Source organism: Rhododendron vialii, chromosome 12a, assembly GCF_030253575.1.
Source record: "Rhododendron vialii isolate Sample 1 chromosome 12a, ASM3025357v1".
Lineage (NCBI taxonomy): Eukaryota > Viridiplantae > Streptophyta > Magnoliopsida > Ericales > Ericaceae > Rhododendron > Rhododendron vialii.
In genome coordinates, this window is record NC_080568.1 from 27153739 (window position 1) to 27181613 (window position 27875).

A 27875-nucleotide genomic window follows, 5' to 3' on the forward strand; every position below is an offset into this window, starting at 1 on the left:
TTTTCTATAATAATTAGTATTCACATGCGTGCAGGTCTGAAGTGGTTCCCGTGGCCATCAGTTCCCGCCGTCAGTGTATTTGGTCGGTTTCTTTTCCGTTTCCGTTGATACGCCGAATATGAATCATCGAACAGTTGCGCAAAAGTAAACCAAAAGAAAAAGGTTGAGTCACAGTCACCGAAACCAGAATACTATAATGGCGCCGCCGTATCGGGGACTGAGTCGGTCATCCCAATAAAACCTGCAGCCTTTTTGCTGCTCTATTCAATATTCACTGGGTGTGTTCCGATTTTTTGGAAAAAGAACTTTTAGAAAAGAAAGGTAATTTCAAGCTCAAAAATATGTGTTTACACAAATATTTTTTTTATCAATATGGATCATGTTTGCTACATTTCATTGAGATCTTTTAAACGGTGCAAAAAAAATTGAAAATTATTTTTCATTTTAATTATATTTGAACTTAAAATTACATTATTTTTGAAAAAAAAAGTTTAAAAAGAAAGCGGAACGCCCACTGTCTTTATGGAGTACTTGCTCTCTCTCTCTCCACAAATTAAAACGACTAAAATTATTCCTTGCCTCACGAGCACGGAGCAATGCTACATACTCCAAAAAAAAATCTGAACCGTTGTTTTGAAACATTTTCGGAGTACTTGGAATCATTGTAGGAGCACCACGTGATGGTATATATCCCAGAATTATTTTCTACCACACGTTTGTATGAGCTCTTACACTTTATTTCGATGGAATCACACAAATGGGTGGTAGAAAATAAAAAGTCTAGGTACACAACCATCGGCCTTTAGTAGCCCTAGCGTCAGATGGTCATGTATGCATGTACTAAGAGTGTGTTCCACTTTTTCAAAATAAGTATTTATTTTTTGAATTAAATATGATGTACTATGAGAGAATGATATGTCTCGTTAAATGAGAATAAGTACTTATTTTTTTAATGAAAACCTATTAGGTAGAAAAAGAATCTGCAACACGTTGCGGTGCCCAAGGGTGATTGCCGTTACGCTTTCATTTTAAACCTTCTTTTTTTAAAAAGAAGGTAATTTCAAGTTTAAATATAATGAAAATAAAAAATAAATTTTTAATTTTTTTTTGCACCGTTTAAAATATCTCAATAAGATCTATCAAATAAGATCTATATTGATAAAAAAATTATTTACGTAATAATTTTTGAACTTCAAATTATGTTGGTTTTCTACAAGTCATTTTTTAAAGAAAACTGCAACGGCCCTGAACAATTTTCCAAGGAAAACCTATCACGCGCAGAACAGAACAGAACAGTACGTAAAAAGCACGAAACCAGCCATTGTCACCTGCCTCGCGTCCCAACGGGAACATGGTTCACGCAGCTACAGAGGCTTCACTGCTTCACGCCAGCTGGATGGCTGGTCGTTCCTATTTAACCGAAAAGTCTACGGATACATACATACATACATACATACATACATATATATATATGCAAAAACATGAAGTGTTTTGATCGAGCACCTACACATATCAGATATTGTTGATTCTCATGTAAGCGCGCTCATTTTTTTTTAGAAATTTTGGACTGCTCGAATCGGCCGTCCAGTGGCCGAAATGGGCCCAGCGGAGCATCGGGATCCGATCGAGATCCCTTTGGGATTGGGAACTGTAGCACCCTTCCTATTTAACCACGGTCAGCTTGTGAAGCTACCATAATTACCATTGGTTAAGATGGTGTTCCATTAGCATGCCGTATTGTTCTTATTTGAATTTTTTTCGCAAATGTTCATTTTAAGCCAAATTTTTTTGATCTTTTCATTCCTCTCAACAAGAAAAAGTGAAAAAAGTTTACTTACAAGAGGTCATTGCTCAAAATATTAGGGTAAAAGTTAATTTTTTTACTTTTCCCATTCGATACGAATCAAAAGGTCAAAAAAATTGGCGCAAAACGAACAAACGCGAAAAAAATTCAAATAAGGACAAAACCAAAAAAAATAAAAAAAATAAGTGAAAAAAATTGTTAGTAGAACGGGGCCTAAGTACTAGTAGCATTCTGAGGACAAATCTCGGTTCCTTAGCATTTTTCTTCCTCTTTAAGTTGTGTTCCACGGACAAAAATATACCGTAAATAATACTCATTGTTTGAGTTAAAGGTAATCTATTATGATAGAATGGCCTATCTCGAATAGTGACAAATGAATAATACAAAATAAAAACCTTATCAGAAAGGAGTACGAGTACTATTATACCCTTCTATTTAGCGTTTAAATTAGCATAGCGTACGTAAGTTTCAATTTAGTCCCTTAAAAGCTATCGGTATTATTTATTCTTATTTGTTTTGTTTTTTGAAATTTTTATGCGATCAATCATTCATCTCGATGAGAGAGAGAAATCAGAGAGTGTTGATCAAAATTGCAAACAAGATGATAGGTGAAGACGTTAATTTCCAAAAAAAAAATCCCTTTCATAAGCTCCTTTTTATTTTTGGTAATAATAATTTCAAGCTTTTTAGGCTCTTCTAGTTAAGACAAATTAGTAATCCGAAAATATTGACGAGAATCTAGAGAAAATAAAAGAACAGAGTATAAAAATAGCAAAATATTAATTTATCACTAAGGTCCCCTTGTTATTCGGATAAATCTCATACTATGAAACTGATTTTTTGACATGCATATTGAGTTAACCTAACAACAAGTATTAAACATCTTGGATAATTAAGTTTGCGCTCCTAACAAACATAATTATCGGTCTCTAAAAATATACGATCCACTCGTAATTAGCATTTTGATATTGAAAAATCTAAATTAAGTTTTACGTACTAAAGTGTGACCTCTATATATAATGAGATTTATGAGGGTAGTTAAGAATATTTTGAATTTAGGTTCTCATAAAAGTAGGACGATATATAGAATTTGTAGAATAATCCCTCTAATTTTAGGACTTCACAAAATGCCCGTAAAATTAAATACACACATGCATAATTAATTTGCATGCATTGATAACCAAGTTAAAATGAATGGGATCTCCTAAAAATATGGCTGTTGCCTCACAATCAAAAAGGGGAAATAATATAATGCTTATTTGAATTTAATTGATTTTCCTTTTTCATAATAGAGTTTGGCTCCTCTTCAATCCATGAGGGATTGGAGGATCCTCAAGTCCTATTAATAAGGCGACACATGGCAATTATAAAATCTAACGGCCAAGATTATTAATGGACACATAATCCTTGTCATCCAGCAAAACACCGAATATTTTCACTTCCATTTCATTATTCCAAACACCATCACTGCCCCTTTCCTCCATTTCCGTCCAACCCTCCACTAGCCATCACCATTGTTTTTCGCCTCTTCCGTTCCCTTTTCTCTCCTCTGATGAATCCATCGCTAATGCCCACTACCCCTTCCCTGCGATACCCCAGCCCTAACTCTCAAATCTTTAATCATCATAGCCGATCAACAAAAATCAGTTAGCGGCCATGTTTTCCTATGGCAAAATTGTGAACTACTCCTCTCGTCCCAAAATATTTTTTCGATCCGTAAAAGGAGATCTTAAAAATAATACACTTTTTTCAAGAAAAATTCCAGTTTTTTTAAACAATTTACTATGTACAATGAAATCTTTTGATTGGTTTAAAAAGTTTGAAATTTTTTTTAAATAAAATGTATAATTTTAAGTTGTAATTTTGCGGACCGGACAAACATTTTAAAGCGGATGGAGTAGTGATGAAGCAGTAGTTGAAATAGCTTATGCATAAAACAAAATTGTCAATGGGGGAGAGAGAAAGTGTGTGTGTGTGTGTGTGTGTGTGTGTGTGTGGGGGGGGGGGGGCGGGGAATAATTATGTGTGCTCATCCTCATATCCTTTGGATAAGTTGTGTTCAATGTTATATTCTTAGCCGTTAGATTAAAATTGGAGGATTCTCCAATCCCTCATGAATTGGAGAGGAGCCAAACTCGTGATTATATTCAACATTATCTTTTATATTTGGTAATGAGATCCAATTCAATGTTTTGGTGATTTCTTTCCGCTTTGATTCCTTTCTCTTATTTTCATTAATTAGGCTTAATTGACAAGTATTGTTCTTATTTTAATTTTTTCCTTTTTGCTATTTCTTTAGTGGAATAAAGTAACTTTTTTTTAAAAAAAAATTTGAGGATAATGTGAAAAGTTGTAGTATTTTTTTAGATGTAATTATTGAGTTTCCTAAAAACGTTGAATTTTCGAGATTGGACAAAACAATTTGAACAGAAAGAATAATAACTTGTGTGAGGTGTCTACAAGCTTAAGGGTCATATCCTTTGGATAAGTTGTGTTCAATGTTATATTCTTAGCCGTTAGATTAAAATTGGAGGATTCTCCAATCCCTCATGAATTGGAGAGGAGCCAAACTCGTGATTATATTCAACATTATCTTTTATATTTGGTAATGAGATCCAATTCAATGTTTTGGTGATTTCTTTCCGCTTTGATTCCTTTCTCTTATTTTCATTAATTAGGCTTAATTGACAAGTATTGTTCTTATTTTAATTTTTTCCTTTTGCTATTTCTTTAGTGGAATAAAGTAACTTTTTTTTAAAAAAAAATTTGAGGATAATGTGAAAAGTTGTAGTATTTTTTTAGATGTAATTATTGAGTTTCCTAAAAACGTTGAATTTTCGAGATTGGACAAAACAATTTGAACAGAAGGAATAATAACTTGTGTGAGGTGTCTACAAGCTTAAGGGTGAACCCCACAATGTGTGCCCGAAACCTACGCCTCCCCAAAGGGACGAATTTTCATTTTCCAATGCTAGGGACAAAAAAAATTTATCCCGAAAGTACTCCGAAAAGATCAACTAGTGGTTGAAATTCACTTTGATGTGTGTGACATAATCATCAAAGTGATTCTCAACCATTAATTACTGTTTTCGGAGTACTTTCGGGATAAATTTTTTTTTGTACCTAACATTCCCCTTCCCTATTTAAACAACTCACTTCTTCCTCTTCCCTCTCATCACTTTCTCCCCACAATCTCTCTCTCTCTCTCCACAACCAACCTGCCAAAATGTCACCGGACTACTCCTCCTTCTTCATCCCCCACACCTACTCCACCTCCTCCGTCCTCACCATCCCTCTCTTCCTCTGCACTCTCATCTTCTTCACCGCTCTCTCCCTATGCCTCTTCCCCGGCGGCCTCGCCTGGGCCCTCTCCAAGCCTCGCCCCGGCCAAGCCCACCCCATCCCCGGCCCATCCGGCTTCCCCCTCCTCGGCCTAGTCTTCGCCTTCACCTCCTCCTTGACCCACAGAGTCCTCTCCAACCTCTCTCGCAAACTCAGCGCCATCCAGCTGATGGCCTTCTCCATCGGCTTCACTCGCTTCATCATCTCGAGCGACCCCGACACGGCCAAGGACATCCTCAACAGCTCGGCCTTCGCGAATCGGCCCGTCAAGGAGTCGGCCTACGAGCTCCTATTCCACCGCGCCATGGGGTTTGCTCCCTACGGTGAGTACTGGAGGAACCTGAGGAGGATCTCGGCCACCCATCTCTTCAGCCCGAGACGCATCGCTAATTTCGGGCGGTTTCGGGAGAACATCGGGTCCCGCATGGTTAAAGAAATAGAATCTCTGATGTCAGGAAGCGACATAGTTGAGGTCAAGAGGGTTTTGCATTTCGGGTCCCTGAACAATGTCATGATGAGCGTTTTCGGAAAATGTTACGATTTTAGTGAGAAAATGGGTGATGGGTTCGAGCTAGAAGGACTGGTCAGCGAAGGGTACGAGTTGCTGGGGACATTCAACTGGAGCGACCATTTTCCTGTTTTGGGGTGGCTGGATTTGCAAGGGGTGAGGAAGAAGTGCAGGAATTTGGTCGGCAGAGTGAATGTGTTTGTTGGAAAGATCATTGAGGAGCACAGGGTAGAGAGGGCTAAAAACGGTGGCAGTTTGGGCGAGGATTGTGCTGGTGATTTTGTCGATGTTTTGCTCGATCTGGAGAATGAGAACAGGCTCAGTGACTCTGACATGGTTGCTGTTCTTTGGGTATGGTTTTCTGCTCCTTTTCTCTCTTTTACTACATGGTTGCTTTTTAGAAGAATCTGAATAATACATGCATTTTTCTGTTTTGCCTCTTTGACGAGAGTGAAATGTTATTTGTCTTCTAGTGGATTTGTTTCCTCACCGCCTTTGCTTTTAGAATATACCAAATACTTTTGAGAAACCTTTTTCCGTCTATCTCGGATTTTATCCTTATGGGTACCCTTTCCATCCCTCAGTTGACAAATACAAGCAAATAGTACTATAAGTTTTGAAAAAGTGCATAATAAAGTTCTCTGTGTGGTCAAATATTCGTAGCGGGGGCCACACTTATATGTGTGCGTAGCATTAGCGGAAATATCAAATGATCGTGGGGAATTGGATAGCATCAATATAGCGAGGCGTAGCGTATCAGAGGACCGGATCCGCTATGTAGTAGCTAATATTTAAATTCCCTTCGCATTTCCTCTACCTATGTTCATTGCTAGTATATTGTTATTCAAGTATCAAGGATTTTGTTTATTGCACATGCAGGAAATGATCTTCAGGGGGACTGATACAGTGGCAATTCTATTGGAATGGATACTTGCAAGAATGGTTATGCACCCAGATATTCAAACCAAAGCCCAATCTGAAATAGACTCCGTTGTTGGAAAAACCCGTCTCGTGTCCGATTCCGACCTCCCAAATCTCCCTTACCTCCTTGCCATTGTCAAAGAAACCCTCCGAATGCACCCGCCGGGCCCGCTCCTCTCCTGGGCCCGCCTCGCCATCCACGACACCAAAATCGGCGATCACTTCATCCCTGCAGGCACCACAGCAATGGTGAACATGTGGGCCATAACCCACGACGAGCGGGTTTGGTCCGAACCAAATGAGTTCAAACCGGAACGCTTCGTGGGGGAGGACGTGGCGATCATGGGATCGGATCTCAGGCTGGCTCCGTTTGGATCCGGGAGGAGGGTTTGCCCCGGAAAAGCCATGGGGCTGGCAACGGTTCATCTATGGTTGGCTCAGTTGCTTCAGAGCTTCGAGTGGGTGGCTTCCGATGGTGGTGGTGGTGTGGACTTGTCTGAGGTGCTGAACCTCTCTATGGAAATGAAAAACCCCTTGGTTTGCAAGGCTGTTGCTAGGGCTTGTTGAAGAAAATTAATGTTCGGGTGGCGTAGGTGGATCGGTTTAGATCTCATCCAAAATTTTGCAAAACAACTTTATATATGGAGAGATCATATTATTAATTATTTCTAAGTTTTACTACATGACTAGGAAGCTAAGGAGGGATGGGTTTTTTCTTTAGTCTGATGAATATTGTACTCAGTTTTTGTTGGACGATCCTTTCAAAAAAAAATAAAGTTTCTGTTGGACTAAATAAAATATCCAAAGCAGTAGTACTCCATGCAGGTTTATTATGGCTTTGTGTTATATTTGTGTCCCTTTTTTTTTTTAAGTTCATATTTGCATGTCATGCTTGGTTGCTATGGAAGGGGGCTCTCTCTAAGTTCAATGGAATCTAGTCTTGTAATTTTCTTTATTCAACCATTTTCGATGTTGAGGGTTTTAAAGAAACTGGTCACAAATATATTGGAACATGATCTATTTATAAAAATATACACAGAATCACCGGCTCACCGCAATTTGGAATGACGCACCACAGCTGCAGTCTTCTCGTCTCTACACTTGTAACTCCTACTTTATACACCTTCAATTCATTTCACTCAATCACCAATTCGTTCACATCACTAAACCTTTCAGTGTATCATTTTCACTAATTAGAGTGCATTGAAAGAGGGTGAATAGGGAAGTAGATCGATGTTCATAAAAAACAAAATGAAATAAAGAAAATGTGTTCAACGGGTTACATTTTAGGATGAAAATTTGAAATTAAATCTCAAAATAGAAGCATACTCACCATAAATTGAAATAATGCCTACTGTCTAACAAAATTTCTTTTCCTCAATGAAGAACATTCCTTTTTGAGGGAGACATTATTTTAAATTTTTTACTTACTGCCATATCCAAATAATTATACTTGGAGAGCTAAAGGTCATGTAAAACCTACCCTATATGGCAATGGTATATATTGCAGCCAATAGTAGGACAATCTTTTTCTTTTTTTTGATAACGTTAGGGTTTAAAATACTTTAGAAACGAAATATTTGGGTCCTATGGGACCCATCCCGTGGTCCACCATAATAAATTATCTAAACCGTTAATTTTATTTAAAATATTTTTTGAAAGCACTCTGTAAAAAATAAACTCGATCGGATATCAGTAAAGACTTATGGCTCATTTGGCTTCAAAAGTCAAACAGTAACTTTTTTTTTCTTTATTCAATTTTTTTTCGCATTTGTTAGTTTTGCGTCAAACTTTTGTGACTTATTGATTCGTCTCGGCGAAAGGAATCAAAAAAGTAAAAAAATTTGATCAAAACTCATAATTTAAAAAAAAAAAAAGATTAAGTAAAAAAAGTTGTCTTATTGACTTCTTTTTGTCTTTAAACTTATGAGTTTCGATCAAATTTTTTTACTTTTCCGATTCCTTTCGTCGAGACGAATCAATAAGTCACAAAAGTTTGATGCAAAATGAACAAATGCAAAAAAAAATCTAATAAAAAAAAATCACCCTTCTTTTTAATCTATAAAGTCCTTTATTAAATTAATTCAATTAATTTCTGATTCACAATTTTTTTTTTTTGCTCGGCAAAAGAAAATTTTTTATTGAGCTCGACAAGGGTACATCGAGAGAGGAGGCCACATAGGTCCCACCCCAAAAAAAGAGCAGGAGACCAAATGGCAAAGAGGAAACGAAAAAAAACAAAGGGGACACTTCCAACAGGTCAGTTGGAGGTGCAAAACATAGAAATCACAACACTCCCAAAATTCTACCGTCAAATCTTCTTACGCCTTATCACCTCTATGCCCCTTTTGAAGTCTTCCACTGAGTATTCCGTAACATTAAACTTTGCCTTGATCCAAAATGCCACTCTAGTTTTGATCAAGTCCACAACTTCCGCAACATCCGGATGCTTGTTATTGAAGATAACCTCATTTCTGGTAGTCCAGATTGACCATAAACCTGCGAACAAAATTGATTCCCAACATTTCTTTTCCAGGTTTTTGAAAGAGTTGTTGAACCATATTGCTATGAAGTCCATAATTGTTGGAGGACAGATCCAGAGAACGCCCCACCACCTCAATATACCTGTCCACACTTCCCACGAGAATCTGCAGTGGAGTAGTAGGTGTCTTGGGGTTTCACAAGTCTCTGCACAGAGGGGGCACTCTTGTGCCCCTTCATCAAAAATTAATCCTCGATTTGCCAAAACAGATCTCGAAGCAATTTTGTCTTGAGCCGCCATCCAAACAAACACCTCCACTTTAGGGGGGGAGAGGTTCTTCCAAATACGATGAAGGTTTGAATCTTCATAACAATTGAGTTCCTCCCATTTGGTGTAGGCTGATCCTACAGAGAAAGAGTTGCTCTTGTCCTTGGTCCATAGCAGCCTGTCATCTAGATCCCTTACTAAGTTGATCTCTGCTAGCTTGTGTTGTAACTGAAGCAAACTCGCCTTCTCCCTATCGAATAAGTCCCATCTGAAATTAAGTGACCACCAGCCGAGTGTTGAGCTCTGTCCTATGTCAGCAATTCTGGTATCTTGTTGTAAGGATGCCGCATAAAGTCTAGGATATTGGCTGTTAAGAGGAGTCTCCCCAAGCCACTTATGCTCCCAGAATTTTGTTAGGTTACCCGATTTTACCTCAATCTTGAAACCGTCATGAAGGAACTTGCCAAATTTCGAGGAGATATCGCCCACTGAACAAATATCTTTCCAAACAGTTGACGATCTTGAAGGCACTGGGACCTGCGGTAACCATTCACGATAATCTAGCCCGTACTTCATAGAGATCACCTTATGCCATAAAGCTCCTTTCTCCTTGTGGAATCTCCACCACCATTTCGCAAGGAGAGATAAGTTGTGATCCAGAAGTCTCTTGATACCTAAACCACCCCTTTTCCTACTTTTTGTCAAGCAGCTCCATTTTACCAGGTGTAACTTCTTTTCCTCCAATGTGTCTCCCCAGAAGAATTGCCTTTGAATTTTCTCAATTGACTTGGCCACAGCAATAGGCATTTTGAACAAAGACATAAAGTAGATAGGTAAATTGCTGAGAGATGATTTAATCTGAGTTAATTTACCCCCTTTGGTCGTGCGCCTCCCTTTCCATGTAGAAAGTTTCTGCTTTATCCTATCCACAATAGGCTGCCATGTACTAATTCTTCTTGGGCTTGCACCTAAAGGAAGTCCAAGGTACTTCAGAGGAAGTTTGTCCACTTTACAACCCATTATGTTGGCCATTTGGGTAAGAGTGGCTTCTGGAATGCCTACGCCACACATTACGCTCTTCGAGAAGTTTACTTTAAGTCCGGACAGCAGCTGAAAACATCTCACAATTCTTTTGATATTACTGACTTCCTCTATGTTGTTACTGCAGAAAATGATGGTGTCATCTGCATATTGGAGATGTGTTAGAATAAGACCCTCATTCCCAATACTCACGCCATTAATCAGCCCCACTTCCTTTGCCCTCTCCATTAGAACATTCAAGGCTTCAGCCACTATGGTAAAAAGAAAAGGGGATAAAGGGTCTCCCTGTCTTATACCTCTTTGGGATTTGAACTCATTAGTAGCAGAACCATTTATAAGCACAGAAAAGGAGACAGATGAGATACATTCCTTCACCCATGAGCACCATTTGACTCCAAAACCCACCTTGTGCAACATATCCATAAGAAACTCCCAATTTACAGTATCATACGCCTTTTCAAAATCAAGTTTTAGGATCAGACCGCTTTGGTGACTATGCTTCCAGTGATGGATTACCTCATTTGCTATCAAGACCCCGTCGAGAATTTGTCTACCATTGACAAACGCTGTTTGAGCTTCTCCAATCAGAACTGGAAGAGTCTTCTTGAGTCTGTTTGCTAAAACCTTTGCCAACAATTTGTATAAGCCACCCACCATACTTGTTGGTCTGAATTCCTGAAACTTTAAGGGTCCATCAACCTTAGGTATTAAAGCTAGGAAAGTAGAGTTAATACCTGAAGCTAGTTTGGCATTGGAGTGGAACTCCGCAAAAAAATCCAGGACATCCTTTTTCATGAAAGACCATGCTTTCTTAAAGAAAGAGAAATTAAATCCGTCTGGCCCAGGTGCTTTGAGTGAACTGCAGCTCTTTAGGGCCAAAGAAATTTCTGCTGCTTCAAAATGTGTTTCCATCTCTGCCGACAAGTTTCCATTTAATCTTCTATGGAAGACACCACCTAGAGTAGGTCTGATATCATCCCTCTCTTTAAAGATGGAGTTGAAGTATTTCACAGTTTGCAGGGACCAAAAATCGTATGAATTTATTCAAGTCCTTATCGTTAATTAACTGATTGAGCTGATTTTTATAAACTCTTCATAAAAAAAAAAGTTTAAATAAAATGAATGGCTGAAATGATTTTGTAAGACTCTTTTGATCCCACCAACCATTTGTATACTATTGGAACCTAATTATAGGCAACGTTCCGTTTTTTTATTTATGTTGATTTGTTAGCAAATGCACTACTTTCCATAAAACACTTAAATCAAGAGTATAGCTATAAGAAAAAATAAAACATTACCAATCAAATAAAATCACTCGAGATATCATTTCTTTTTGAAACAAAGATACCATGAAGAGATTTTAACAAACTACAAAATGCCATTTTATAGAATGAAAAGGTGGAGATTTATGCATAAAGAGGAGATAAATTTAGACCGTTGGTTATGTATTGGATTCAAAAACCTAGATGACCTTTCTCGTAAAGTGAAAAATGAATAATACAAATAAAAACATTGCCGGAACGGAGCCTTAGTATGAGTACTATTATACCCTTCTATTTAGCGTTTAAATTAGCCTAGGGTGAGTTTCAATTTAGTCTCTTAAAAACTATCGGTATTATTTATTCTTATTTGTTTTGTTTTGTGAAATTTTTATGCGATCAATCATTCGTCTCGAAGAGAAAAATCAGAGAGTATGGATCAAAGTTGCAAACAAGATGATAGGCGAAGACATTAGTTTCCAAAAAAATTCCCTTTCATAAGCTCCTTTTTGTTTTTGGAAAACAGAAATACGTATTTTTCTTATCTTTTAATGTGTTTATCGTCAGCCCAATGGGCTGACAGTAGCAAGACCGTTTGTTTTTTGTAATAATAATTTCAAGTTTTTTAGGCTCTTCTAGTCGAGACGAATGAGTAATCCAAAAATATTGACATGAATCTAAAGAAAGTAAAAAGAACATATAAAAATGGAAAAACATTAATTTATCACCAAGGTCCCCTTACTATTCTGACAAATCTCAGACTCCTATGAAACTGGTTTTTTGACATGCATATTGAGTTAACATAACTACTTGTATTAAACATCTTAAGAATATTTTGAATTTGCGCTCCTAACAAACATAATTATCGGTCTCTAAAAATATACGATCCACTCGTAATTAGCATTTTTAAAATTTGACAAATCTAAATTAAGGTTTACTTAAGTGTGACTTCTATATATAATGAGATTTATGAGGGTGGTTAAAAATATTTTGAATTTTAGGTTCTCATAAAAGTAGGATGTCCCTCTAATTTTAGGACTTGACAAAATGCCCGTAAAATTAAGGGAATTGATTTTGCCTCACTCTCATTCTCTTACAAAACAAATCATCTTATATAGACACAGAGGGGACTGACATTAACAAAAAGGGGAGTATAATGCTTATTTGAATTTAATTGATTTTCCTTTTTCATATGTGATTATATTCCACATTATCTTTTATATTTGGTAATGAGATCCAATTCCATGTTTTGGTGATTTCTTTCCGCTTTGATTCCTTTCTCTTATTTTCATTAATTAGGCTTTAATTGACAAGTATTCTTCTTCATGATTTTATTTCCTGGTACAAGCATTACAGATCTAAGAATAATTTGATTGAGTTGAAAAATTATTCAATGGCTGGCCCCATGTGGAAGGACATGTTGTTCCCAAACCTCTCTAGGTGAGACCACACAAATGTGTCGGAAACACACGCATATGTGATGAAAAGAGGAGTAGAGGTCCTACATGTCAATAATCCGATTATAATATCATGAAGTCATTTTAAACCTTATTTGTATTTTATTTTCTCTTTTTTTTTTCAAGATGGTATATATAAGTGGGATTTAGAGAAAATTTAGTAAATTAGCGAGGAGATCAAATCATCTGTTTTTTTCACCTCTGTTTTCATTTATTTTAGTCATTCGATTACATGCAACTTTTTTTATATCCTAAAATTTTAAAACAAGATCCCACGGCTCAAAACACTTTGGTACATGAAAATCAGGAGATTTGGTACATTTTCCCTCCGTCCCGATTTATTTTTTCACTTTTTTACTTTACGTGTCCCAAAATATTTGTCCATTTGACTTCTAATTGAATCATTTTTTTATCAGAAATGCTATGGATAAAAAAAATTTATCCCGAAACTACCCCGAAAAGATGAACTAATGGTTGAAATTCACTTTGATGTGTGTGATACAATCATCAAAGTGATTCTCAACCATTATTTGCTGTTTTCGGGGTACTTTTGGGGTAAGTTTTCTTTGAACCTAGCATTCCCTTTTTTTTATTTTTGCCATTTCTTTAGCGTAATAAAGTAACTAATTTTAAAAAGTTATGGGTAATTATGAAAAATTATATCTTTTTAGGTATAATAATTGGGATTCCTAAAAAGATTGAATTTTTTAGATTGAACAAATAAATTGGAAGAGAGAGAATAATAACTTGTGTGTGGGGTCTACACTATTAAGAGTGAACCCTAGTGGTCCACATTCATGCCAGAAACCTACACCTTCCCAAACATTTTCCCCATTCCTTCCCAAACATTTTCCCTATTTAAACGACTCACTCCTTCCCTTTCCCTCTCATCACTCTTCTCCCCACAAACTCTCTCTATCTATCTCTCTCTCCACAACCAACCTGCCAAAATGTCACCGGACTACTCCTCCTTCTTCATCCCCCACACCTACTCCACCTCCTCCATCCTCACCATCCCTCTCTTCCTCTGCACTCTCATCTTCTTCACTGCTCTCTCCCTATGCCTTTTCCCCGGCGGCCTCGCCTGGGCCCTCTCCAAGCCTCGCCCTGGCCATGCCCACCCCATCCCCGGCCCGTCCGGCTTCCCCCTTCTCGGCCTAATCTTCGCCTTCACCTCCTCCTTGACCCACAGAGTCCTCTCCAACCTCTCTCGCAAACTCAGCGCCATCCAGCTGATGGCCTTCTCCATCGGCTTCACTCGCTTCATCATCTCGAGCGACCCCGACACGGCCAAGGACATCCTCAACAGCACGGCCTTCGCGAACCGGCCAGTCAAGGAGTCGGCCTATGAACTCCTGTTCCACCGCGCCATGGGGTTCGCTCCCTACGGCGAGTACTGGAGGAACTTGCGGAGGATCTCGGCCACCCATCTCTTCAGCCCAAGACGCATCGCTCATTTCGGGCGGTTTCGGGAGAAAATCGGGTCCTGCATGGTTAAAGAAATAGAATCTCTGATGTCTGGAAGCGGCGTCGTGGAGGTCAAGAGGGTTTTGCATTTCGGGTCCCTGAACAATGTCATGATGAGTGTTTTCGGAAAATGTTACGATTTCAGTGAGAAAATGGACGATGGGTTCGAGCTAGAAGGGCTGGTTAGGGAAGGGTACGAGTTGCTAGGGACGTTCAACTGGAGCGACCATTTTCCTGTTCTGGGGTGGCTGGATTTGCAAGGGGTGAGGAAGAGGTGCAGGGATCTGGTCAGCAGAGTGAATGTGTTTGTTGGGAAGATCATTGAGGAGCACAGGGCGGAGAGGGCTGAGAACGGTGGGGGCTTGGGTGAGGATTGTGCTGGAGATTTTGTGGATGTTTTGCTCGATTTGGAGAATGAAAACAGGCTCAGTGACTCTGACATGGTTGCTGTTCTTTGGGTATGGTTTTCTACTCCTTTTCTCTCTTACTAGTACTTGGATTCTCGTGATTAAACTTGTGGTGATCAATGATGTGCTTGGTTTGTTTTCGCTAAGTTTCTGATTTACTATTTAATAAGATGATTCTAAGGGTAGTTGGGGGAGTATATTGTTGTTTAATCCACATGCATTCTGAGTGTTTTTGTCCCTCTTATATATTCTGGCGCAGTTTTTTTTTTTTCTGCGAAATAGGGTATGTGACATGTGGTGTCCGGTGCGCATTCGAATCATCCAAACTTATTTTGGACGTTCTAAATCCGAACACCCTCTCTCTCAATTCTTGGCCCTCCAAAACACGTTTGGAGAACTTAGATGCGCGCTGGGTATGACGTGTCCCGTAACCTACTTGCACCCAAAAACTTTTCCTTACATGGGTGTGCTTTTGTTTGAAAGCGATTGAAATGCTTTTACTGGGTCATTGGCTCATTGCACTTTCTGTTTGGGCCCAATTTATTTATGTACGTCTGTTAAAATTCCTTTTTGGGTATTCAATACAAGGGGAATCTTGAATAATATTATCCCTCTTGTTTGTCTCTTGATTTTCACCAAAAAGAAAAAGAAAAAGGAGTTTGTCTCTTGATGGTACAGATCATTTTTTTTTTTTTTGTCTTTTTAGAATAATCTGAATAAAGCTTTTTTCTGCTCTCTTTTTATTCTTTGGCTCTCTGTGGTACTTATATTTGGTTTATTTTTTAAACGAATCTGAATAGGACATGCATTTTTCTGTTTTGCCTCTTTGACGAGAGTGAAATGTTGTTGTCTTCACGTGAATTTGTTTCCTCACCGCCTTTCCTTTTATAATATATATGCCAAATGCTTTTGAGAAACCTTTATTATCCCTCAATTGACAAATCGAAGCAAATATTAGTATTGAAAAAGTGCATAAGTTCTCTGTGAGATCAAATATCGGTGGCGGGGGCCACACTTGTATGTATGCATAGCGTTAGCAGAAGTATCAAATGATCATGAGAATCGGATTGCACCGGTATAGTAAGGCGTAATGGATCAGAGGACCGGATAGGCGGATACGCTATGAGTGGCTGAGCAACTTGTACCCTTCGCATTTTCTCTACCTACGTTCATTGCTAGTATATTGTTATTCAAGTACTAAGGATTTTGTTTATTGCACAGGAAATGATCTTCAGGGGGACTGATACAGTGGCAATTCTATTGGAATGGATACTTGCAAGAATGGTTCTGCACCCAGATATTCAAGCCAAAGCCCAATCTGAAATAGACTCCGTCGCTGGAAAAACCCGTCTCATGTCCGATTCCGACCTCCCGAATCTCCCTTACCTCCTTGCTATTGTCAAAGAAACCCTCCGAATGCACCCGCCGGGCCCGCTCCTCTCCTGGGCCCGCCTCGCCATCCACGACACCAAAATCGGCGATCACTTCGTCCCCGCTGGCACCACAGCAATGGTGAACATGTGGGCCATAACCCACGACGAGCGGGTCTGGTCCGAACCAAACGAGTTCAAACCGGAACGCTTCGTGGGGGAGGACGTGGCGATCATGGGATCGGATCTCAGGCTGGCTCCATTCGGATCCGGGAGGAGGGTTTGCCCCGGAAAAGCCATGGGGTTGGCGACGGTTCATCTGTGGCTGGCTCAGTTGCTTCAGAGCTTCGAGTGGGTGGCTGCCGATGGTGGTGGTGGGGTGGACTTGTCTGAGGTGCTGAACCTCTCCATGGAAATGAAAAACCCCTTGGTTTGCAAGGCTGTTGCTAGGGCTTTTTGAAGAAAATGCTCGGGTGGCGTAGGTGGATCGGTTTAGATCTCATCCAAAATTTTGAAAAAAACCTTTTATAGATGGATGAGATCATATTATAATTAAGTTTTACTACATGACTTGGGAAGATAAGGAGGGATGGGTTTTTTCTTTAGTCTGATGAATATTGTACTCGGTTTTTGTTGGACTAAATGAAATATATCCAAAGCAGTAGTACTCCATGTAGGTTTATTATGGCTTTCTGTTACATTTGTGTCCCCTTTTTTGGTTAAAATTCATATTTGCATGTCGTGCTTGGTTGCTATGGAAGGGGGGGGGCTCTCTCGAAGTTCAATGGACTCTAGTTTTGTAATTTTTTTTTTATTCAAACATTTTCGATGCATGTTGAGGATTTTGAAGAAACAGGTCACAAATGTATTGGAACATGAGAGATCTATTTATAAAACTAATTACACAGAATCAATTTCAAATGACGGTCTTCTTGTTTCTACACTTGTAACTCCCATTTTATAAGCCTTTATTTCACTCAACCACCAATTTGTTCACATCACTAAACCTTCAGTGTATCATTTTCACTAATTAGAGTGCACTGAAAGAGGGTTAATAAAAAGTAGATGTTCATAAAAAACAAAATGAAATAAAGAAAATATGTTCAACGGGTTACATTTTAGGATGAAAATTTTAAAATTAAATCTCAAAATAGGAGCATACTCACATAAATTAAAATAATACTGTCTAACAAAATCTCTTTTCCCTAATGACGAAATTTCCTTTTTAAGGGAGACATTTTAAATTTTATACTTACTGCCATGTCCAAAAAATTATACTTGGAGAGCTAAAGCGGTAAACCTACCCTATATGGCAATGGTATATATTGCAGCAAATAGTATGACAATCTTCTTCTTTTCTTTTTTTTTATAATGTTAGTGTTTAAAATACTTTAGAAACGAAATAGTTGGGTCCTGTGGTACCCATCCCGTGGTCCAACATAATAAATTATCTAAGCCGCTCATTTTGTTTGAAATATTTTTTGAAAGAACTCTATAAAAAATAAGCTCGATCGGATATTGGTAAAGACTTAGGGGTTGTTTGATATCACATATTCAACACTTAAAACTGAAACAATTAAGTAATAAGTGATTAAGTAAGTTTGATAACCACATTTTACATTTCTTAATAGATTAAGTGCCACTTAAAATATAGTGTAAAAAATTGATAAAAATTAAGTAGCTTTGAGCTATTTAATTCTGGCTAAATTCTTAAATGCTTGTATTCAACCACCACCATCACCACCACCACCACCACAACCGCCAGCACTCCACCACCACAACCGCCACCACTCTACCACCACCACCACCATCATTACTCCGTTACCACGCTGTCGCCTCCACAACCATCACTATTCCACTACCACGCTACCACCACCACAACCACAACCACCGCTGCCGCTGCCACCACCACTACTCCACTACCACCACCACGACGCTACCACTACCACAACCATTACCACCACCACTAGTCCATTCCATTCCACCTCCACCACCATCACTTCACCCCCGCCACCAAGCTACCACCACCACCATTACCGCCTACCACTAGTCCACTCCACTACCACACCATCCCTACCACTATTACCACGATGCCACCACCGCCACAACACCACCACTACACCACCACCACCACCACAACTACCACCACTCCAACACCACCACCATCACCACACTACCACGCTACCACCACCACAACCATCACTATTCCACTACCACCACTACCGCGCTACCACCACCACAACCATTACCACCATCACTCCACCAACACCACCACTACTCCACCACAACCATTACCACCACCGCTACTCCACTACACCCCGACCACTATCACTTCACCACCACCACCACGCTACCACCACCACAACCATTACCACCCACCACTAGTACACTTCACCACCACCATCACTCTGCCACCACTACCACACCACCCCTACCACGCCGTCGCCACCGCCACCACTGCATCACCATCATTCCAATGTCACTATCACACCACCATCTCTCCACTGCCACCATCCCACCACCACTTTCACCACTACCATTCCACCACCACCACCACCACCACAATTACCAAAATTAAAGAGAATTAGAACTAAAATTAAATCATTAATTTTAATTTAGTGCTTAATATGTTTATCAAACAGCTCTTTAGTTTAAAAAATTCAACATTCAGCTTTCAGTACTTAACTTTTCAGCTTTCAGTTTTAGTTTTTAGTTTTATCAAACAGCCCCTTAGTCTATTAATTCAATCAATTTCTGTTTCCCAATTTGCATGGACCAAAAATCGTTTGAATTTATTCAAGTCCATATCGTTAATTAACTGATTGAGTTGATTTTTGAAAGACTCTTCAAAAAAAAAAGTTAAAATAAAATGAATGGCTGAAATGATTTTGTAAGACTCTTTTGATCCCACTAACCATTTGTATACTTTTGGAACCTAATTATAGGCAACGTTTCGTTTTTTTATTTATGTTGATTTGTTAGCAAATGCACTACTTTCCATAACACACTTAAATCAAGAGTATAGCTATAAGAAAAAATAAAACATTACCAATCAAATAAAATCGCTCGAGATATCATTCCTTTTTGAAATAAAAAAAATACCATGAAGAGATTTTAACAAATTACAAAATGCCATTTTATAGAATGAAAGTGTGGAGATTTATGCATAAAGAGAGGATAAATTTAGACCGTTGGTTATGTATTGGATTCAAAAACCTAGATGATTTGTCTCGTAAAGCGAAAAATGAATAATACAAATAAAAACCTTGCCAAAACGGAGCCTTTGTATGAGTACTATTATACCCTTCTATTTAGCGTTTAAATTAGCCTAGGGTTAGTTTCAATTTAGTCTCTTAAACTATCGGTATTATTTATTCTTATTTGTTTTGTTTTATGAAATTTTTATGCGATCAATCATTCGTCTCGACGAGAGAAATTAGAGAGTATGGATCAAAATTGCAAACAAGACGATAGGTGAAGACATTAATTTCCAAAAAAAAATTCCCTTACATAAGCTCCTTTTTGTTTTTGGTAATAATAATTTCAAGCTTTTTAGGCTCTTCTAGTCGAGACAAATGAGTAATCCAAAAATATTGACGTGAATCTAAAGAAAGTAAAAGGACATATAAAAATGGAAAAACATTAATTTATCACCAAGGTCCCCTTACTATTCGGACAAATCTCAGACTCCTATGAAACTGGTTTTTTTCCATGCATATTGAGTTAACATAACTACTACAGTAGTATTAAACATCTTGGGTAATTAAGTGATTCCTTGAAATCGAACAAGTTTGCGCTCCTAACAAACATAATTATCGGTCTCTAAAAATATACGATCCACTCGTAATTAGCATTTTTAAAATTTTGCAAATCTAAATTAAGTTTTACTTAAGTTTGACTTCTATATATAATGAGATTTATGAGGGTAGTTAAGAATATTTTGAATTTTAGGTTCTCATAAAAGTAGGATGTCCTCTAATTTTAGGACTTCACAAAATGCCCGTAAAATTAAATGCACACATGCATAATTAATTCGCATGCATTGGTAACCAAGTTAAAACGGGACTTCGAGTTGGTGATGTATAGTGAGGTACACAGCACCGTGCTGCGCATCTCTCAGCCGTCGGATTGTCCATCCGGCAACCAATGATGAAAAACGGTTCATTGTCGAGATGAGATCCGAGCCATCGGATGCACAATCCAACGGCTTGGAAGTGCGCAGCACGATACTGCACACACTACTGCACAACACCATCCCCATTTCAAAATGGAATGTGATCTCCTAAAAATATGGCTATTGCCCCACAATAAAAAGGGAAAATAATATAATGCTTATTTGAATTTAATTGATTGCCCTTTTTCATATGTGATTATATTCAACATTATCTTTTATATTTGGTAATGAGATCCAATTCCATGTTTTCGTGATTTCTTTCCGCTTTGATTCCTTTCTCTTATTTTCATTAATTAGGCTTAATTGACAAGTATTCTTCTTCATGATTTTATTTCCTGGTGCAAGCATTACAGATCTAAGAATAATTTGATTGAGTTGAAAAATTATTCAATGACTGGCCCCATTTGGAAGGACGTGTGGTGCCCGAACCTCTCTAAGTGGAACCGCACAAATGTGTCGGAAACACACTCATATTTGGTGAAAAAAAGAGTTGGGATACCACGTGTCAATAATCCGATTATAATATCATGAAGTCATTTTAAACATTATTTGTCATTTATTTTCTCTTCTTCTTTTTTCCAAGATGGTACATATCAGTGGGATTTAGAGAAAAATTTAGTAAATTAACGAGGAGATCAAATCATCTGTTTTCATTTATTTTAGTCGTTCGGTTACATGCAACTTTTTTTATATCCTAAAATTTAAAAACATGATCCAATGGCTCAAAACACTTTGGTTCATGAGAACTGTGGGATTTGGTACATGCTCCCTCCATCCCGATTTATTTGTCCACTTTTTGACTTTTAAGTAACCCAAAATGTTTGTCCATTTAACTTCTAATTGAATTTTTTTTTTCCTTTTCACTCTTTCTTTAGTGGAAAGTAACTTTTTTAATAAAGTTGAGGGAATGTGGAATGTTGTATCTTTTTAAATATAATCATTGAGTTCCCTAAAAAAATTGGATTTTTCAGATTGAACAAAAAGAATTAGGATGGAGGGAGTAATAACTTGTGTGTGGGGTCTACACACTTAAAGGTGAATCTCACAAATGTATGGTCGCCTGAACCCTACACCTCCCCAAAGGGACGAATTCTCATTTTCCCTCAAAATTAGTAAATTAACGAAAAAGGAGATCAAATAATATGTTTTTCTGCACCTCTGTTTTCATTTATTTTCAGTTGTTTGGTTAAATGCAAGTTTTTTTATATCCTAAGATTTTAAAACATGACCCAACTGCTAAAAACACTTTGGTACATGAGAACCGGAGATTGGGTACGTACTCTCTCCGTCCTGATTTATTTGTTTACTTTTTAATTTTTAAGTGTCCCAAAATATTTGTCCATTTGACTTCTAATTAAATCAATTTTTTTTCCTTTTTGCCCTTCCTTCAGTAGAATAAAGTAATTTTTTCAAAAAAAATTGAGGGTAAAAATGAAAAATTATATCTTTTTAGGTGTAATCATTACATTTTCTAAAACAATTAAATTTTTTCAATTAAACAAATAAATTAGGACAAAAGAAGTACCGTAATACTTTGGGTGTGGGGTCTACACGCTTAAGAATGAACCCCACGCAATATGTGATCCAAATTCGTGCTCGAACCCTTCTCATTTTACTATTTAAAACGACTCACTCTTTCCCTTTCCCTCTCATCACTCCCACAAACTCTCTCTCTCTCTCTCACTCTCTCTCTCTCCAAAACTAACCTGCCAAAATGTCCCCGGACTACTCCTCCTTCTTCATCCCCCACACCTACTCCTCCTCCTCCGTCCTCACCATCCCTCTCTTCCTCTGCACTCTCATCTTCTTCACCACTCTCTCCCTATGCCTTTTCCCCGGCGGCCTCGCCTGGGCCCTCTCCAAGCCTCGCCCCGGCCAAGCCCACCCCATCCCTGGTCCGTCCGGCTTCCCCTTCCTTGGCCTAGTCTTCGCCTTCACCTCCTCCTTGACCCACAGAGTCCTCTCCAACCTCTCTCGCAAGCTCAGCGCCATCCAGCTGATGGCCTTCTCCATCGGCTTCACTCGCTTCATCATCTCGAGCGACCCCGACACGGCCAAGGACATCCTCAATAGCTCGGCCTTCGCCAACCGGCCCGTCAAGGAGTCGGCCTACGAGCTCCTATTCCACCGCGCCATGGGGTTCGCTCCCTACGGCGAGTACTGGAGGAACCTGCGGAGGATTTCGGCCACCCATCTCTTCAGCCCGAGACGCATCGCTCATTTCGGGCGGTTTCGGGAGAACATTGGGTCCTGCATGATTAAAGAAATAGAATCTCTGATGTCCGGAAGCGGCGTCGTGGAGGTCAAGAGGGTTTTGCATTTCGGGTCCCTGAACAATGTCATGATGAGTGTTTTCGGAAAATGTTACGATTTTAGTGAGAAAATGGGCGATGGGTTCGAGCTAGAAGGGCTGGTTAGTGAAGGGTATGAGTTGCTGGGGACATTTAACTGGAGCGACCATTTTCCGGTTCTGGGCTGGCTGGATTTGCAAGGGGTGAGGAAGAGGTGCAGGGATCTGGTCGGTAGAGTGAATGTGTTTGTTGGTAAGATCATTGAGGAGCACAGGGCGGAGAGGGCTGAGAACAGCGGGGGTTTGGGCGAGGACTGTGCTGGGGATTTTGTGGATGTTTTGCTTGATTTGGAAAATGAGAACAGGCTCAGTGACTCTGACATGGTTGCTGTTCTTTGGGTATGGTTTTCTATTCCTTTTCTCTCTCTTCCTACTTGGTTTCTCGTGATTAAACTTGTGATGATCAATGATGTGCTTGGTTTGTTTTCGCTAAGTTTCTAGTTTACTATTAAAGTAAGTTCATTCTATGGGTAGTTGGGGGAGTATATTGCTGTTTAATCCTCATGCATTCTGAGTGTGTTTGTCCATCTTGGGCTCCGTTCCGGAACTCATTTTAAATACTTATTTTTTAAGAAAGTAATTTTAAATTTAAAAATAATGTGTTTACGCCAATAATTTTTTTAACAATATGAATCTTGTTTGATAGATTTTATAGAGATTTTTTATTCGGTGCAAAAATAATAAAAAAAATAACTTTTTATTTACATTATTTTTGAGTTTAAAAATATGAAATAAGTACTTATTTTTTAAGAAGGTGTTCTGGAACGGAGCCTTATTCTTGAAAAGTTTTTGGGTGCAAAATAGGGTTTGGCATACGTGGTGCTCAGCGTGTATTCGAGCTGTCTAATTGTGTTTGGACGGTTTAAAACCGAACATCCTTTCTCTCAAATTTTGACCGTTCAAAACACGTTTGGACGGCTCGAATGTACGCAGGATGTATACAGGACATGTCCCATATCTTATTTGCATCCAAAAACTTTTCCTTAATTACATGGGCGTGTTTTGGAAAGCGATTGAAATGTTTTACTAGGTCATTCCTTTTTCTGTTTGGGCCCAATTTATTGATGCATGTACATCTGTTTAAATCCCTTTTTGGGTATTCAATACAAGGGGAATATTAATAATATTATCTCTCTTGTTTGTCCCTTGATTTTCACCAAAAAGAAAAAGAAGTTTGTCTCTTTTTTTTGTATTTTTAGAAGAATCTGAATAAAGCTTTTTATTTTTTTGGCTCTCTGTGGTACTGAGATTTGGCTGCTTTTTAGAAGAATCTAAATAATACTCCCTCCGTCCATTTTTTAGAATCCAGTATTTCATTTTGAGCTGTCTCTTAATAAGTGTCCATTTAGTAAAGTTAGTGGGTAAAAGTTGGTGCATTATCTATTTTGTCCTTAAAAGTAGATTTCTTTTTGAAAAGTAAGTGAGTAGAAGTGTAATGATGATGGGTAAGTAGGAAAAGTGGAGGAAAAAATTGATGTGAAAGATATAATGATGATGTCTTTTTAATAAGTTGAAATTACGAAGCAGGACATTTAAAAAAGAACGAAGGGAGGACATGCATTTCTCTGCTGTTGTCTTCTTGTGGATCTGTTTCCTCACCGCCTTTCCTTTTAGAATATACCAAATGCTTTTGAGAAACCTTTTTCCCCCTATCTTGGATTTTATCCTTCGATCATTCAATGGTACATTTTCATCCCTCAGTTGACAAATACAAGCAAATAATATTAGTATTGAAAAAGTGCATAATAAAGTAAACTGTGTGGTCAAATATCAGTAGTGGGGGCCACCCTTGTATGTATGCGTAGCATTAGCGGAAGTATCAAATGATCGTGAGAATCGGATATCACCGGTATAGCCTATGTAGTGGCTGATATTTAAATTCCCTTGGCATTTTTGTCTACCTACGTTCGTTGCCAGTATATTGTTATTCGAGTACTAAGGATTTCGTTTATTGCACAAGCAGGAAATGATCTTCAGGGGGACTGATACAGTGGCAATTTTGTTGGAATGGATACTTGCAAGAATGGTTTTGCACCCAGATATTCAAGCCAAAGCCCAATCTGAAATAGAATCCGTCGTTGGAAAAACCCGACTTGTGTCCGATTCCGACCTCCCAAATCTCCCTTACCTCCTTGCCATTGTCAAAGAAACCCTCCGAATGCACCCGCCGGGCCCGCTCCTCTCTTGGGCTCGCCTCGCCATCCACGACACCAAAATCGGCGATCACTTCGTCCCGGCTGGCACCACAGCAATGGTGAACATGTGGGCCATAACCCACGACGAGCGGGTCTGGTCCGAACCAAACGAGTTCAAACCGGAACGCTTCATGGGGGAGGACGTGGCGATCATGGGATCGGATCTCAGGCTGGCTCCATTCGGATCCGGGAGGAGGGTTTGCCCCGGCAAAGCCATGGGGTTGGCGACGGTTCATCTGTGGCTGGCTCAGTTGCTTCAGAGCTTCGAGTGGGTGGCTGCCGATGGTGGTGGTGGTGTGGACTTGTCTGAGGTGCTGAACCTCTCTATGGAAATGAAAAACCCCTTGGTTTGCAAGGCTGTTGCTAGGGCTTTTTGAAGAAAATGTTCGGGTGGTGCAGGCGGATTGGTTTAGATCTCATCCAAGATTTTGCAAAAAACCTTTTATAAATGGAGAGATCGATCATTTTATAAGTTTTACTACATGTCTAGGAAGCTAAGGAGGGATGGGTTCTTTCTTTAGTCTGATGAATATTGTATCAATCAGTTTTTGTTGGACTAAATGAAATATATCCAAAGCAATATCAGTATGCAGGTTTATTATGGCTTTGTGTTACATTTGTGTCCCCGTTTTTGTTAAGTTCATATTTGCATGTCATGCTTGGTTGCTATGGAATCTAATTTTGTAATTTTGTTTATTCAAAACCATTTTCGATGTTGAGGGTTTTGAATTCATGAAGGTTTTTTTAATTAGTCCTAAAAAAGTGGTCATGAAATTGTTGTGATTGGGTTGTTGAGAGGAAACGATCGAACTCGATCACTGATAGTACATCATGCATGCAAACCCTTGTTGATTATCATGACATGAAAAACTCATCCATTTGTTTTAGAAGTGATTTTCACAAAGCGTGCGAGTCCCATCTATACTTAGTGATTATTGAATATTAATTGAGTGTTTTTGAAGCACTGTCGTGTGGTACTTTAGAGGACTATTTCCGACTTCGATGCATATTTTGGTGAGAGCCGCAGCACAATTGACGGTGCTTCAAGAGTAAAATAATAATTTCTCCATCTATAATGGTCCTTCATGTGATACTTGTGATTATGATCACCTTGAGGCCTATTCACCCTATCGAACAAGAATCTCCCATTGGGAATCATAATCGTGATCATAGACTTCGCACGTGGTGAAACTAGAAAATAAATTATACAACTTCTGGTTTGTTTGATTCCCTTTATGCCCCAAAAAAAACATTATTCTGTTACTTTTATCCGCCTGTCTTGTAACGTCCCATTATTGAGTGTAAAGTATGAACCTTAGCCATGGCATCGATATGGCATCGCCACTTTCTTTCTTTTTTTTAGCCGAGAAATAACCCTGCAGCCAAACTATTATTAGATTTAACTGCGTAATTCAAATTTCAGGGGAGACTAGCACAGCATCTCCCCACTTTTGTTGGAATCTAAAGTCCTACCCAAGAATCTATAGTTAGTCGTTACAGGGGCAGTTTTTTAAGTTTCTTCGTGGAGACGCGATAATACACGCCTGCTATTTACAAGGAAGATTTGCAGAGAACTACGTATGGAAAATGCGTTTTGGCCCATTTCGGATTTCACAAAAATTTAGAAAAATATCCATAATTTTTTTAATATTATTTTATGAGTTTGCCCTAGTTACGAATCCAAAAGTAATACTTACCTATGTCCATTAGAGCTGATTTTTTATAAGGCCCCCATAAAATAATATTCTAAAATTTATGGATATTTTTCTAAATTTTTGTGGGATTCGAAATGAGTCCAAACACATTTTTTTTTTACTTGATTCTCTGTAAATCTTTCTTGCGATTAAAATTTCTACAAAACTTGTATTATTTTTACATTCTCATTTTACGAACTGAACAAATATTTTGGGACTAAGGGATCAACACTTAACTGTTGCTTTGCTTTTTCTTTTTCTTTTTTTTTCACCCTTATTGATAAAAGTCGCTTTTGGTATTCTTTTCGCAGATTCCCAAGAATCCCAACCTCTGTAGTTTTCTTCTTTTTTATCCTATCTCTCACCCATTTTGGATATGGATCGGTCCAATGGGCATGAAAATCCTGTGTGAAAAGTAACATTACAAACAAAGAACCCATTCGGTTTGGCTTTTAAGAAACGTTTTTTGAGAATAATAAATGAAGAAAGATAAATAAAAAAGAATTTAGTAGAGACCATGTACGTGAATTTTGACTATCCCGAATGAACAAGCAGCATAGGCTGATATGCATGCACAACCTATGCTCCTTGAAAAATTCTATTTATTTTTAACCGTTTGGAAGAAATAGTTTATAATAAAGTTATTAACAAAACATGTTCAATCATTCTAAAACTCGTCGATATTCATTTAAAATATATTTTAAAATTTTGTGCTTATTTTTACCTAATTTAACTTAAAGTACGCGTTATAAATTTTTGTAGTCAGTAATGCATGCTTTAATTTTGTACGATCTTACTGTGATTGAATAAAATAAATAAGTTTTCTTCATTATGATTAACATGTGCTTTCAGTTGACTACATTCTTGAATCCGTTCCTCGGCGGCTTGCCAGCGTTGCCACTTGATCAACGGTACGGCCGCCCCTAAAGATTGTGCCGAACGACTTTACTTTGTTGTACAGCATCGACAACTTTTGATTCGCTGGATTGAAGCCCACTGTAATTGGATTACTCTACATGCAGTCCATTTCTTTAAGTTGATCCATTAAGATTTTGGTTTTACGATGGCTTTTTTATTTCGCAAAGTAAGAACTAAAAAATAATTTATTTTTTTTCATCATTAACTAAAAAAACTCAT

At 38.4% G+C, this 27875-nt stretch overlaps 3 protein-coding genes across 3 annotated transcripts; all 3 read left to right on the top strand.

The window, feature by feature from the left end:
* Positions 1–4991: 4991 nt before the first annotated feature.
* Positions 4992–7142, top strand: LOC131311001 (cytochrome P450 78A5-like). The gene is made up of 2 exons (XM_058338301.1): positions 4992–6005; positions 6534–7142. Exons 1-2 carry the CDS (start codon positions 5031–5033, stop codon positions 7140–7142), a joined length of 1584 nt encoding a protein of 527 aa, XP_058194284.1. The 5' UTR covers positions 4992–5030.
* A 6837-nt stretch (positions 7143–13979) lies between these two features.
* On the top strand, positions 13980–16888 carry LOC131310948 (cytochrome P450 78A5-like). Its single transcript, XM_058338225.1, has 2 exons — positions 13980–15006; positions 16177–16888. Exons 1-2 carry the CDS (start codon positions 14032–14034, stop codon positions 16783–16785), a joined length of 1584 nt encoding a protein of 527 aa, XP_058194208.1. The 5' UTR covers positions 13980–14031; the 3' UTR covers positions 16786–16888.
* A 5283-nt stretch (positions 16889–22171) lies between these two features.
* LOC131310992 (cytochrome P450 78A5-like) lies at positions 22172–25645 on the top strand. Its single transcript, XM_058338294.1, has 2 exons — positions 22172–23188; positions 24813–25645. The coding sequence occupies exons 1-2, from the start codon at positions 22214–22216 to the stop codon at positions 25419–25421; spliced, it is 1584 nt and encodes a 527-aa protein (XP_058194277.1). The 5' UTR covers positions 22172–22213; the 3' UTR covers positions 25422–25645.
* The last annotated feature ends 2230 nt before the right edge of the window (positions 25646–27875 follow it).

Coding starts and splice junctions, on each gene's coding strand:
- LOC131311001 (XM_058338301.1), top strand. CDS start 5,031: ATGTCACCGGACTACTCCTCCTTCTTCATCCCCCACACCTACTCCACC. Junction 6,006..6,533: donor ACATGGTTGCTGTTCTTTGG/GTATGGTTTTCT, acceptor TTGCACATGCAG/GAAATGATCTTCAGGGGGAC.
- LOC131310948 (XM_058338225.1), top strand. CDS start 14,032: ATGTCACCGGACTACTCCTCCTTCTTCATCCCCCACACCTACTCCACC. Junction 15,007..16,176: donor ACATGGTTGCTGTTCTTTGG/GTATGGTTTTCT, acceptor TTTATTGCACAG/GAAATGATCTTCAGGGGGAC.
- LOC131310992 (XM_058338294.1), top strand. CDS start 22,214: ATGTCCCCGGACTACTCCTCCTTCTTCATCCCCCACACCTACTCCTCC. Junction 23,189..24,812: donor ACATGGTTGCTGTTCTTTGG/GTATGGTTTTCT, acceptor TTGCACAAGCAG/GAAATGATCTTCAGGGGGAC.